Source organism: Linepithema humile, chromosome 6 (genome assembly GCF_040581485.1).
Source record: "Linepithema humile isolate Giens D197 chromosome 6, Lhum_UNIL_v1.0, whole genome shotgun sequence".
Classification (NCBI taxonomy): Eukaryota; Metazoa; Arthropoda; class Insecta; order Hymenoptera; family Formicidae; genus Linepithema; species Linepithema humile.
The window spans coordinates 8,569,071-8,584,457 of NC_090133.1; the positions used below are offsets into that span (position 1 = coordinate 8,569,071).

General features: G+C 40.3%; 1 protein-coding gene across 6 annotated transcripts in view; it reads right to left on the minus strand.

Annotated features, from left to right (window-relative positions):
* sick (sickie) overlaps positions 1-15,387 on the minus strand; it is a 311,918-nt gene that overhangs the window by 62,021 nt on the left and 234,510 nt on the right. For all 6 annotated transcript variants that reach the window (XR_010890838.1, XM_067357560.1, XM_067357558.1 and 3 more), the window contains one exon: positions 12,057-12,220. Coding sequence is in view for 5 of the 6 variants with exons in the window: in XM_067357560.1 (XP_067213661.1) it covers positions 12,057-12,220 (164 nt within the window). In the remaining variant the exon portion in view is untranslated. The remainder of the gene's footprint in view (positions 1-12,056; positions 12,221-15,387) is intronic.

Below are 15,387 nucleotides of genomic sequence, written 5' to 3' on the forward strand. Positions count from 1 at the left end.
CTCAAAAAAATATTTTGCTGATGTAGTTAGATTTCTAGATATCGCAACAAGAATGTATCGCTATTTTTCGTATCTGTAAAAACATTGTTTGTCACATATAGAATTTATAGCAGTAATGTTCTAGCAATAGCTTCTGAAAAATTTAGGTACCATTGCTAAATGTTATTCATTGCATGATCTAACACGTGATTGATCTTATATAGATAGGCGCTTTAGAGAAACTTTCTTTTTAAAGTTCACAAACAATACAGATATATATTCTGTTTCTGTCATCTAAACTGATTAAGTAATTACATATGCAATATCACAACAGTTGCTAATCATTTATCTGTTTTAGTTAATTTTTTACACCTAGAAAATTTTAGCTATTATTGCAAGATCATTTTTTTGAGTGTTCACATTGGATCTGTGAAGTTGGCACAACATTCTATTTCCACTCTTAAAAAAGGCATGAGAAGTATAGAATCGAATGATTATAAATATTAAATATTGTAGATGTTTAATTAATAATTTCAACTATTTTACTATGTGCAACATTTTGAAATTAACAGGTAAGAAACAAATACCTTAAAGTTACTCCGCCGATGTTCGTCCTGAGCCTTTTCCTCCTCCTCTCAGTACGGAGACACAATTTATTCGCGAAAACCCGATTAATTATTATCGCGCAATATTTTATACGGCACTTCTGATATATGTATTTTGTCACTTAAGAATAAAGATAATACTGTCACATAAGGATAAAGATATCGTATATGTTCGACGCTCGGTAGAAAACGACAGAAGGATTTTTGTAAAAAGTAATATTATTACTAATAAGTAATATTAATACTAAAAAGTAATAATATTACCTTTTATCTTTAATTATAACGAAAAAGTGGTAAAAATGTAATATAGAAGTAGTTGGGATGGTTAAAATATAATGGAAATAACGCGCCGATGTGCCTCGATACTTCGTCCCGTTCGTGCGACGAACGGCAGGACAATAGCGAGCGAAGACAAGGTCGAACAGATTTTGATTCAATGGAATGTACACGGAATGTGTACGCCGATAGATAACGCAAAAGAGAGGGGGAATATAAGGTGAACTATCTAAGCGCGATAACGTAAATAAAGACAACCCAGCGATTCGGCATTCTTAACACTAAACATGTAAACATGTACGTGAATGCTCTAATGTTAAGAGCTTCGAGGCCGAATAATATTCTATGCGAGTTTTACTTTTGTCTTAATGTAACAAAATGCATGTCGGAAGTACTGTTGAAACTTTCGTGCGATTTTCGAGGGAAAGAAGGATAAGATATCCGGCGGAGCTTTAAGATAAGTAATCATTTATTTGCCACCTGTTGTAAAATATTGCACGTAAATATTACGTGCAACGTACATAAATTTTAAGCATAGTTTAGAAATATTCAATAAAAGATTTTGCAATTTTTAATGTTTATGGTTATTAGATTTTTGATTCTTTTTTTTTTTAATATTCAATATTATCTAACGTTGCCAGTTTCAAAAGACAATTTTAATTATCGGCGAAAACGCGCGAAAAGCGCGTTCGATAGAGAAAAAATTTCAGAGAAAGAGAAAGAAAGAAGTAAATTGATTCCAAATGAAGATGCTGGAAGCGAATGATACAATTGAATGTTCACGAAGAAGATAAATCAAGCGAGGGTGCCAAGTTTTCTCGGTCGCAAAGTGTCGAATACAGACACTTCTCGAACTTCCTTCCGTTTAAAATATAACAAGGAGTCTTTTTCGATACCGATGTAATTTTGTCAGAATTGATGGTTTCGGAACGGATGATGAATGTAGCAATAATCTTTCCACGCACAAAGACATTTAGATAAGGTTATCTTTCAAGAAAAGCAGAAAAAAAACCTGCCTTTCTCCCTTCCCCCTCCTTTTCCTCCCCCTTTTGTTCCCGCGCCGTCCCCCTTCACAATGAAGGTTAATGAAAAATAATGAAATTGCAAATCGTGATGGACGTCGGCGCAGGTGGGGTCGCGCGAGCGTAACGGTGTGTCGGGCTATGATGAGGCGCGATGATAAACGATGATGATCCCGGAGCCCGCGAGATATAATGTAACGCGTGTACCGAAACCCTCCTGCTCGATCCTGTTTTCTTTCGCCCCGAAGGCGATCGAGCCAGGTGTGTCGAATGCATCTCGCGAGAATATTCGCCATCAACGCGCGATAACGTAATCACGTGTCGTTTTGTGCCTCGATTGATTCAGGCCGACGTCGCTCGATAAAGATTGATAGAAACTATCGCCAACTCCATCGAATCGATCGATTCATTTATATATATATATATTGTTATTAAAAAATGACTGACGTTTAATTAAAATACTAACGTAATTAAATTCGAATATACGTCGAGTTGTTTGAATAATTTGCCGCTACTTGATGCCGATTCTCTTATCGCGAAGATTTCACAGCCGGAGTTCATGTAAAGTCGCTTATGAATAAAATGAACATGTGCGCCTCCTCGGGTCACGACCGGAGGGATGCTTGTTAATGGCCGACGATCGGGCGGGTAATCAAGACGACGATGGCGCAGGGATGCGTGGGGCAAAACAAGACGGAGTTAATGCCGGCAACAGCTGTCGATACCCGCGGAACAAATAAGCAAGAACGCTTCTGCTGAACAAAAGACGCTCTGCTCCATCCACCGAATAAATGCTTCACGTGCCACCGCTGGTCACTCACGCAAGAAATAGTACATACTTCTTGCCTACGGGATGCGGAAGGGGGGGAGGGGGCGAAATTACACTGTAGTTGCGACTAGATGCGAGGGAACAGATTTCACAAAGAATGGCACAGATGGAATGAAGATGGGAAGCAATTTTGGACAATTTTGAGAAAATGTCTGTTAGAAATAATATTATTTTAGAAAACTAAAGCAAATAATAATTTGAAAATTAACAAATTTGCAAATTTAAAAATGTTTCTGAAAATAAGCGTAAAAATACAGAGGATTTTGAAAGAAAAAAGATATTTTAATTAAAACCTTCAAATAATGGCAATATTGTAAAAATACGAAGAAGAGAGATTCAAATTTATCGATGCAAAAATTTGTAAATATTTCAAAATAAAATAGCACCAGCACTTATAAACCGCTCTTATGGAACTATAGTCATCATTTTCTTTCGTCATCTTTGAATCTTTATCGTAATAAAGAAAAGGGACATCCGGTCTTTGTTGCTGCGAGAAAGTTCGACGAACCACGCGGCGCATTGAAATCGCGAATGAATGTCCTGCACAGTCGTGTCTCTTAAAAAAGGAAAAAAGCGAAACAGAAGAGATGCTACTCTCTCTCTCTCCCTCCTTCGAAAAAGAAAGAAGTTCGCTTTATCACGACTTCGCTTTTTATAGTCGCGGACTTTCGAGGGTGTGCGCGAAGCCGCCGAATAAAAGTTCAGAGATCGATAGCAATGAGAGTAGAGATTGAGAGTCCCGAGGGAGGACGACGGGAAAGGATTAGGAGTCAGCGAAGGAGATCAATTGAGGAGAGCTCGAAAGCGGGCTTGAAGACGCTTTTACGCCGGCAATCTCGCTTTTGATCAATCGCAACGAAGATGCTTCGAATTGCGGTACTTTGACGTTCGCAAAGAAGTCTCAAAGGAATTTAAAAGTTCCTGAAATTCGATTGAAACTCGATAACAATCTCAATTCAGATTGCAGCGCGTTGCGAGATTGCGATCTCAATATTGTACGTTGTGCCACATCCAATTAAACAATTACATGACAATGTTATTATTCAAAGGAGTGAATTGAAAAAATTTCTAATTCAAAATAAGATGGAGAAAAATGTCGCCGACCTTTGCAACGTCGCTTCGTAACATTTTTAAAATGCGCAACTGCGCAAAAGCAAACACGATGGAAGCAGAATGTCTTTCTCGTTACAAAGACGTGCTCATCAGACGACGTCTTTTTCCACGTGGAAAACGAGCACTTCACTGCAAGTCCACTCCTCCTCAGTCGTTTGTCTCCTTTCGCAACGAGCTTTAGCGCAAATTGCAATTTTTTCCTTCTAGATTCCCCTGCGTTCCCAAAAAAAAAAGAAGCTAAAATAAAAAGCGCCAAATAAACGCTGTCTGTCGAAAGCTGCTACAAAAAAAAAAAAAAAAAAAAAAAACATGATAGCATTGTTTTAATATGTATTCTACACCACGTGACTGTGAAAAGTTGTTCGCGAATTATACACGAGCGCAGTAGTCGCGAGCGGTGGATGACAGGCGACTGTCGGGAATTCGATAATGGAAATGCACGTCGCAACATCGTCGTCGGAAAAACCGCAACGGCCGGAGGGGGAGGATACAAGAAGGTACCTATCCGCGCAAAAAAAGAGCACGACCAAAAACAGCAGATAAAAAGAAAAGAGGCTGGGGGAGGCGAAGAGGGAATATGTAAGAGAAAATGCGCAGAACATGCAGGTGCACCCATGCGACGTATAGAAAAAAATGTATCAAAGAGAATGTGTAATGGAAAATGTGTGCGGCTCACGGCATTCCTGTGTGAAGGAAAATATGCAACGTACCGTGCGTCTGTGTACGAAAGGGAGAGAGAGAGGAAAAGCGCGAAAGAGAGAATACGTGAAAGAGTACGCATGAAAGAGATTTGTGTAGAGAACGCGAGAGAGAGAGAGAGAGACGTACGGATATCGAGTTCAAAGGTATTGAAACCTTGCGAGTGTATTCTTCGTGTCTCCTTTCAGACACGCTGTCGCAGGGGTGGCATTCGATTAATAAAACTCGCGAGCTGTAGATCCCCGAGAGGTGAGCATTGGCGCAAATTCGCGCTCCCCGCGGGAAATGCATCGCGCGCGAAGGTTTACAATATTCGCACGTACTACGGAAACATCGATATTTTACTTTCCATAACCCGCGCTGTTGACATTGTGCTACGGCCTCGACATTGGCTGAATATTGATTTCTCTCGACATCAAGTGGAGAATGATTGCGATCGCGCGAATAATCTACTACACAAATCTACTAAACGAATAATCTTCAAATTAATCGTGTAATTTGTGATGTCATAATTGTTCGATTTGAAATTGGAGATCAAGATTAAATATTATCTCGGCGTTGAGAACTTTGATTACATTTGCAGAGAGAAATCTGTAAATAAATCGTAGATCACAAGCTAAAAACTAGAATTACAATTATGATTCAATAGTTATGAAGAAACTAGACAGTTGTAAAATTAAATCAAAATATAATGAATAAGAATATTTATATTGATACAAAATTCACAAAAAAATAGCGAATAAATTATGTAAATTTACAGATTAAAAACCTAGAAATAAATTAGACACGGTACAAGAAGTATGAATAAAAGTACTATTGATAAATTGTTGAGAAAAAAATGAAAGTAGAGAAAGCTGGAAGCGAGTTTGAGTTGAAAAATGCAAAAAAACCGTCAAGTGAGGTGAAATCGGAGGGTTATAAGTGTGGAGGTTGCGAGAGATCGAGAGAAGACTGGCGGTGATGGTTGAAAATCGCCGGGGGTGGAAAAACATCATGTAGCTGCCGCACAAAGGGCGAGTTTTCCGGCTCCGGAACAAAGCAAATACCGTTCCCGCCTCTCGAGTGACGAGGGATAAGATCCTCGCGAGGGATGAGAATATCCCTCACACACGGGCGCACCGATGTCTCGATAACGCACGGATTCGCGGGCGTGTTTGTCTATCGGATGGCTCAAAAGTAACAATAATTTATAATTCAATGCCGATTTTACAAACATAAAATCACTAATAATCTTTAAAAAGTCACAGGTGCATCACTCGCTGAAAATGAACGAACAATAATTACATAATTACACGGAAATGCTACTCATTAGCTTGAAACTAACTGAAACAACGCCCGTACGCTCGCCATTTCGTGCAAATTAATCTAATAACGTTTCCGTGCGATATCACTTTATTATACCTCGATATATACCTAGCGTATCAATAATAGGTTTCCCACACACGATACATTATGTTTCGCAGCATACGTACGCAGCTTATGCTACGGGCGCATAACATCGGTATTGCCAATTTCGCATCGTACGTGCCTGCGTACGATGCCTCCCCACAATTGCTATGTGTATTCCTTAGCCATATCGGGGTAGAATTACGAGGGAAATCACTGACGGTGCTAACGTTGCGAGGTTAGGCCAATTAATGCTATCGGCACATACGCTGTTTATCGAAGATATCGACTGTGATAAAATAATTCTAGGTCCCGTGAAGTTCAACGTGCACTTTACGGCCAGTTACGTAACACATGGTATTTTAAAAATATATAAACGGCCTTTGTACTGTAATTATTATTCTTTGTATCTTCTCGTTAACACAGCATGCGCAAAGCTTCACTCGAAGGCTTGCTTTATTTGTAGTTGAAAAATAATTTTATCTCATTCGACCGAACGGATCTCATTGTAAATATGCTGGGCAAGCGAAGGAAAAGCGAGAAGCGAATACAATAAGCTCGAAGGATTTATACAAAAATAAGGAGTCAGCTATTCTGACGACAAGCGAGAAAAGAAGATCGAAACTTTCTTTTATATCAAAATGTTGTACCGTTTTAACTCGTAAGAAATAAAATCTCCTTAAGACTTTTACGTTTAACTCTTTAATTTGTTACACCAATTTTCTCGTTAACTTTGTGAAAATTATCATATTCTTTACGTTTCATTTCTCGGCTATATATTAACATTTCATAGATGCTTTTTTTTTGGACCAGCGATCTCAAATTAAAAGGGTTGCACAAAGAAGGTAGAAAAGGAGAAGAGAGAGGGGGCGAGAGATCGAAGACCTTGTGAAGAAGAAGCGCCGCTAATAATAGCCGCGGGTTATTTATACTTTCGAATCACTCCGTTGCGCCGATGATGCACATAATTCTCGGTAAAATCGCCGCCGATCGCACTTTTTTCCGTGCAATCTTTACCTCTTTTTTCAGCGTCACTGCCGTTTCTCACCCCTTGCCGACTCTCTTTTTGTTTTAGATGAGCGGACTCATCGAGAGAGACCGATTCTCGAAACCAGTACCGAACCGGTATCGAAGAACGTATACGCGATATTTTTAACTCGCGCGAGGCTGAACGAAGACGAGAGAAAGAAAAAGATTTAAGGGACCGTGAATGTTCATGGTCAGCGGAGCTCAAATAATATTTTGATTGCTCTCAGAATTTGCTAGTGAAATAGTAAAAGGCTTGCTAATATTTACTCAAAAAATATAAAAATATTAAATAGTAGAAAAAAACAGACAGTTTAGGTGCACACAAAATCAGTAGTTCATGCCATCACTGGTCAGACGAAAGTTCCTATTCTTTACGAAGCAAATATCAATAAATGTAATTGACGTGCAACGTGCTTCGCTGTACATTTAAAATTAATGAAAGTTTTGTAACAGTTTGTCATAAAAAATAATTAAAATTCTTATAAACAACATATGATAAAATTCATATAAATAAAAGTGATAAAATAAAAATTTTTAATATAGCGAACAATATTTTAAATGTTATTCATACCTGCAACATTTGAGCATAAATTAAAAATGTTTTATTAAGTAGTTGTAAACAGTTGGAAGAAAAAATATTAAACAAAAAGAACCGACTAACTCTTGCTATTTAAAACAGATTTGAAAATGTATTGAAATTTTGTAAATTCCTAATCCCAAATGGTCTTGCAAACTCTATGTGGAAACGAGAATCTCTTTAGAGTTGAGAATCCCTGAGACGGGTGTTTCGGGGTTAAAGACCGGGTGCAGCAGGTCTTACGTGTGCTCGGAGACTCCAATTTTCTTTCGTTGTTCTCTTTCTGTGCCACCCTCTTACAGCTTCTTCCCTTCAACGTCGATCTTTCCGCGCTTTCTCTTTCTCGCGGAAGCATCTTCCTTCTCTTGCACACGTGCTGTCCCGCAAAACGAAATACTGTTCATAACGGGTCTGACGAACGAAACGGGCTCTCGTCTTCCTTTCTCTTTTCTTTCTTCTCATTTTTTAAATTTATTTCTTCTCCTGTCTCTTTGTGCCAGATTCTCGCGGGATTACCGGAATTGAAGTAATAAGGCGCGCACGTGTCTGTTTCGAATTAAATCTCGTTTACGAGTGAAGTCTAACAAACGAAAGACACCAAAGAATCTTAATCTTTCTTTACAGCGAATATTCGAACAATAAGGAATATCAGAAACATCATTCGCAAACTTTCTCATCTTGCAAATATGAGATTTTGCGCGATGCTTTCGAAATAATTTTCTTCCCGATGAAAAGAACCAGAGATTACTAGAGATTTTATCGTTCTCATTTAGGATGCAACTTTTCATTACGGTTTTTAATTACAGAACACACGGCTATCCTTCGTTCGCGCGAGCGGAATCTTTTCTCGCTTCAGTAAGTTTCATGGAGAATTACGAGGATGGAGTTAAGCTCGAAGCAAAGAGGGAAATCGATACGTGCGTACGCGAGTGGCACGCGTAATCCCGCCTAAAGCCCGTCTAATTGAAACAAATGTTGCTCTACCTAGTAGCTGTAATAATACGATGAAAGCGCACCGACGATTAGCTATGATTTCAGCACACATCGCACGAATGGGTTATTAAACAGTGTACAGTGCGTAGTTTCGGAAGTCCTGCACTTGCGCAAGCACTGTAAACCCAAGTGTTTCGTGGAGATAAAAATATAAATATTGCAAGATAATGCAAGATATCGGTACAAAAATTGCGGCAAAATTACAACAGCTTAATGAACAATTTCTCTAAGAGATCTCAAAAATTACATAGAGATCGGCTGTATTGAAAAATTTGTAGCTTTGTAAGAAATCTCGAAAAAGATTTTTCTAATTCACAAATGTGTCGTTGAGAGAGAAATAGCGATATAAATCAAGACCCTGACCTAGACGAGGCTGACGTCTCGGTTGTCAACCGTGGCACTGTGATGAGCGATAGACGGAAAAAGGGAATCCAAAATAATACTGTAAATCACGACGAAAAGGGACCTCCTTTATTTCTGCCTGCGCGCGAATGCATTATGGCCGACCAGTTAGTTTGTGCACGACGTGGAAGTCTATTTCGAACAGAGAGCGCCGTCTGTATTCAGACGCGCGGACACGCGCGCTTTGATATCGCCACGATATATGGAGAGTAGCTAAAGAGAGAGCGAGAGAGGGAGGGGGAGAGTACAGCATCACCCCGTAGATCCACGCACCCGTGGTGGCCAACTGCGTAAATAAGCGATAAAAGCGCAAGTTCTTTTTTTTCCGCTCAGAAAAGTTTGTGGTGCAGCAAGGAAAAAGCTTAAAAGCACGAGAAGATAATAGTTTCAAGTCGTGTTAAGTTGAGAAGTTAAAAATTTTACAAAGCAATTCGGCATTTACAAAACTCATCTTCCTGCAAATAGTTTCCCGTCCTTTTTAGAAATAAAATAAAACGATATGGTGAAGTTTTCATCGAATGGCGGGCGAGCGCGCGAGATCTCCGAGGCAGGAAAAAGGAAATCGCGCAAGGACCAGTTAAGCATTCGCATTTTTTGCGACGGTTGCGAAGCAATTGAGCGAGAGGGCCGGCGACTGGACTCTCGAGAGCGGAAAGAAAGACTCGAACGTGCGTTTTATCACCCTTTCGAAGGGACCGGTCCCCCTCCCTTCAACCTTTCCCCGCCCCGCCGGCGTTGTTTCGCGACCATTGAGTTGAGCGCCACTGTAAATCGGGCGGACGAGCACATCTGGCTCGTGGAAACGCCGGAGTTGAGAATAAAGTATAAACTATGGGGTGCCACCCCATTTCGCAGGGGCGACGAACACCCCCTCGGGTTCGCCCCACACCTCCGCCCCCTCCGACCCCTTCGTAGGTAATATTGCCGTGCGTATGCGTAACGCGCACGCAGTAGAGAAATAGACGAATGCGTATGCGCTCGTGAGAGAAAGAGAGAAGATTATTTATCGCTTCAGGGGGAATATTAAGCACAGTTAAATAAAACAGACATGAAAGAATGATGAAGAAAGCATGTTTCCGAAAAAGGCGCAAAAAGAAGTTGATGACTTTATCGAAATCGAAATAAGACGCTCTGAGATACATTAATTCATTTTAATCACAAGGTCAGTCAATATTTTACCGCGATTATTTCCATATTTTTGTATCAGTCGACGGTTATTCACAGAAGATTTAGAGAGAGAAAGAGAGAATCTCAGAAAAGGAGAGTCGCACATATCGGAAGCCTGTACACGCGCGCGTACATCTATGAGGGGAATAATGAAAAATGAATGCGCATGAGAGCGCACACAAAGCGACACGGTTTAGCAAGTCACCATGCATGGGCTTGATAACTCCGCGGAGATGAGTTTCTACGGTGGTCCAGGATTTTCCGCGATAGCCAGAAATGCGCAAAGGGTTGCTAAAAGCCATTCACGGGGCTAATGGCTAATAGGGGTGTTCTTAACGCGGGTGTTCGTGGCACCCTTTCGCCGTACTTTGCGCCGTTCGAAGGAAAGACGACTTCAAAGAAAGAGAGGGCCTTGGAAAATTATTTAAAACGGGGAGAGCGCTGCCGTAATTTTGCGTATTATCGCAATCATCGGTTTTACCATAAATTTGTGGTAATTTTGATTAGTCCTTTTGCGCATGACAAATGTTTTTAATTAAAGACACATTTTCAGTGAAAAATGTATACACATTTCTTTTGGTTAATTCTGAGTGAATATAAATAAATAAAGTGTTGATTTAATTTTTTTCAAGTTACCGATGATTCGAAAAAGTGCGAAATTTCTGGGACACCTTATATATATTCACGCGGAAAATTAATAATAACTATTGACGCAATAAAATTCCGGCTACGATATTACAGGCAACTCGATGAAAAAATAATAGAGACCGACTGGCAAAACCGGCTAGCCGCAAAAAGAGCGATGTAGCGAGCAATATATCGTACGGCTCGTTCGTTAATAAATTTATATTCGCAAAAATGCGACGAACGCCGTCACAACCGCGCCGCAAAACAAATAATAAATTTCGTATGCTTACCTGCTATTGTTTAAAATTATGGCATTTTTGTATATTTTATTGTTTCAATTTTTTACGGCCTTCGTTTCCCATTTTTTCGATGTACATTAATTGTGCAACAATAAATTTGCGAAACGAGTAACGCGGGATGTCAGACCAATCAAATGATTCTCTGGCAACTCCCGGTTCATTGTAATTTAAATTATATGTGCGAATACTAATGTATTATTTCAGAAAGAATAATTGATACCGACATAATATATTCTTTTAGAAAATGCACAAGCCATTAATGCCACAGTAATTATTTTAATTAAAACTTTTGTTGCATTTTATAAAGTATAATTAACTTACAAATATACCTTTAAATGTACCTCCAAATTAAAACTATACGTTTAAATTAAAACTTGATTAAAAGACCGTGATTGCAATTTATGTTTGTCAACCGAGAATGAATAAAAGGCATACGAAAATTATCCTGAGATTTGCGCGTTTATTAAATCAGCATTAAACGCGCAACATCGCGTCTCCAGCATGAAAGGCACAAAGAAGTTTCTGAAGCTGACAGCTTTGGGGTTCGAACGAAGGTTTGTTGCGCGGCATAGCAATTAGCGGCGCAGAAATTCGAAAACTTCAGCATCGCGAAGATTTAATGTCGCCGTTCACTCGACAATTGTTTCATAATGCTTAAGAATGAGTTTCGCGAAACAAAACAGAAATTAAATTTGCATCAAACTTTTAGCATTCATAAAAAAAAGAAATTTCATATAAAATTAATAATATAACAATAATAATTGATAATAAATCTAAAAAGACATTACTTCTGATATTTTCTTATAAATAACTTGATCTTTTTAATTAATTTTTAATCGCGATAGTGTTCCAAATATCCGATAAATACAAATACAAATTTTAGACTTTCGTTCAAAATAGACGAATAATTAATTATTGCATTGCAATATCAAGCTTTGCTCGCACTCCTGCGAGCAAGGACGAAACTTTCACGTTCCTGTGTAAAGCGCGACGGCGTCCGAAAAGTTTGCATGAAGGGGGGGAGAATGAGAGAGATGAGTTGATAGAACTTACCGAGTTGTGATTGATGCGTCGGTGCCGGAGCCGGTCTGACTTTGTCCGGGGGGCATCTCCTGGTGGCAGCCACGGTCGCGGGCAGGGGTATGCTCGTACCACTCCCCGGGCCACCCCCGGCGCCGCCGACACCCGATGACTGCTTGTTGTAGGGCGACGGTAGCCTGAAAGGAGAAAAGATTGTGCTGTGATGTTTCGTGATTTGTTAATTTTATAAAAAAATATTTGACGATAAATATATATATATGTAAAGACTTTAGTCACTTAAATACTTAAAAGAAATTTTATCGCACAGCACGGAACGTATTGTTTTAAATTGTTATGTACGCAATGAACAGCCGGCTAATTTGGTCCAACAAACCCATAAATCAATGCTTAAATACGTCGTTAAGTTCCTTTCAACCAGCAGCTTCCCGACGTATGTAAATGCGTAGGAGTACCGGCTATCCCACCGTGTACACATTTGTGTGCTCGAATTACCAAGTACCGACCATAAACCTCGCGAATATAACCGGCTTGGCGGAGAAACGATCTTTGGCTCACATTCGCGCCGTGCATTTAAACGCTAAACGCGGCTATCCGCGTCTCGCGTAAATCATTGCTTTCTTTTAAATTTACCTGCCATTCCGCCGTAACAGGAATAATTATTGCCGCCGATTGGTTCAAGTGTCCACGAAACAGAGACTGCAGTTGTAAAACATTAAATTTGGACCTATAAAAGATATCGAAGCAAATTCGCATTCGCCGATCGAACGCGGCTTCTTGATTTCTCTATTTCAAATCTAATTTTTTGTCGCTGAAAAGAAAAAGCCGGATGTACGGTATCGAAAAAGCAGAACCATCTATACGGTGTTCTAAAAAGTAAACAATAGTTCTGCACATATTTTTTCAGCTACGATCGAGAACTATTTTCCCGTTAAAATTAAATTAGATCTTACTTGTCTGAAATGTTCAATAGCGTTAAGTACGCAAACATCATTTATTAAATAATAAAATAACTCTCCCGAGTGTCTCGATTCTCCGAAGTGCATTAATTATCGGAGTACTTGTCTCGAATTACATTTCAACAAAGCTTTTAACAAAGATTGATACACAGTAAGCTGCGTTAATGGTACAATTGTTCTCCGAGACACCCCGTAGAGCGAGCTCGTGAGTCAAGTTGGTTCCTTGATTTATACAGTGCCGGTTGGCTTGCGCATCCATTTGCATCACGCGCACACCCACGTGTCGCGCAGCAGCAGCAGCAGCAGCTGGTGCAAGCGCGCGGCCCGCAGGACACACCTCGTGGCACTCTTTCTTTCGAGCTGCGCGCGATCGCGAGAGATGCAATCCCGCGCCTGCCGTGCGAGGAAACGACACAATAATGCCCGAGGAAGGCGCAATGCGAGCGAGAGATTAAATCACGCGGCGATGCAGCGCGGGGTTGCACACGCAAAGCCGTTCTATAAATTGCGCCTGTGTGCGTGCACGATGAGCGCACGATGAGTCGTAAAATTTGCATCGAATCTTCATGAGGGATTTAACAACTGCTTAACAATGTTTCAATCATGCTTCTCTTCCCCCCCCCCCCCCTTGCGATCGTGAATAAATGATTGAGTCGATTGAGGAGCTTCATTTCGGCGAGAAAGAAATGACTTTACAATGAGCATCGCGATTTAATGGACATAAATTGTGAATTACTTGAAAATTTCAACATATTTTACATAACGCCGAGCACGTCGTTTCAGTAAAAGTCTCTTATCGAAAGGGAAATTTCACTTTTACGCGTGACAAAGCGCAGACCTGCCGCAGATGCGTTTTAGGACATCTTTCTTGTTCCAAGTTTTTTCCCTGATATATTGAAGTAGGACCGTACGTAAGAAGAGAGCCTGATCTAACAATAAGAAGAAGACAGATAAAAGGGATAAGAGAGTTTCTGAGATACAAAGAGGACGCAAAATACTGCGGGAAAGAAATCTGTTGAGGTAACAAAATTAATTCAACATCTTCCTAAAACAGAAATTTACATTTGAATCGTTAAAAAAAAAAAAAAAAAAAAAAAAACACTGTTCAAAATCTTCAACAAATAATTTATATTCTCCTCTCCCGCGCAATATCAATTCCACAAAGTAAATTAATTGCAGCCGCACCGATCGAGGCGAATAAATACTTTTTGTTCCCGAAAAAATCCTACGGCTTCGTTCCAACCGGTCCTTCCTTCGCAGGAATTCCTACGGTCCTGAGGATCAATATATAAAAAATGGTCCCCTCGCAGGGAGGCGCGCATCCCCGACGACGTCGAATCGAGGAAAGAGAGAGGTGTTTCAATCCAGCGAGAGAACGGCCGGCGGCGAATCGCGAATATTTACGAGAGCAATATCGGGAATTAATGCCACGGCCGGCGCGCACCGACACCAGGCGCCGCGACGCGTGCTGCAACTGCCGCCAGCCACCGCCGCGACGTCTTACCCCCGCGACGTATTAATATCGCGCGAGACGAACATCACGCAGGCGGCGCCTTTTATGACGCCTTTGTTTCGGCTTTAATATCCGTTATTAACCCCCTTAATTAATTTCGCGCCAAAAATGCGCATCAATGTTCCCGGAGATTCCTGAAAACTTTATCCTCTTTCGCCGCATTTGAATCACCATTGTTTCCTGTTATAAAAGAAATCGCATCGCCTCTCGTTCTACCCACGTTATTTTCTCATCCACTTTCGATTAAAAAAAAAAAAAAGAAAGAAACTCTTAATCGCAACTTACGCTTTCGCCGGCCATTATCGTCTCACCGCAAGCTATTCCATATGTTATTTACGACAGCGACCGATTAAATATTTCTGCCGTGTAGCCGCGTGTTCGCGAGGAAACGCGAGGGCCATTATTATCGCGACGTCTGATTAATCGCGTCCGATGGCCGCCCGATGCAGGCGACCGGATACAATCCTTTAATCGAGCAAACTGCGCGTATTGAAATTTTTCGGCTACACACGATTACGTGTCAATGCAATTTTTTCGGCACCGCGCGTTCCATGAATTATCATCGTCGTAATTTATGAGGCGAGCTTTTTTTCAAGCCAATGACGTCAGCTCCCTCGGTTTCTAATTACCTAACCAGTGTGTTTCATTAGCGTCTATTAATGCACGCTTGCATCGTTCTCGATGTAATCCGATGATGAGATTACAAGTAACAAGCTGACGCAAGCTAGTCACTGCTCGTTCGTTATTGCAACACCGTCACGCTCATCATTTGACTAATTAAGCTTGCACGCCTCTACTCGTGAAAAAAAAACAAATCAACATTCGTGAAAATTCTAACTCTCGAAAAATATATCTCTTTTCAAAATTTTAATTA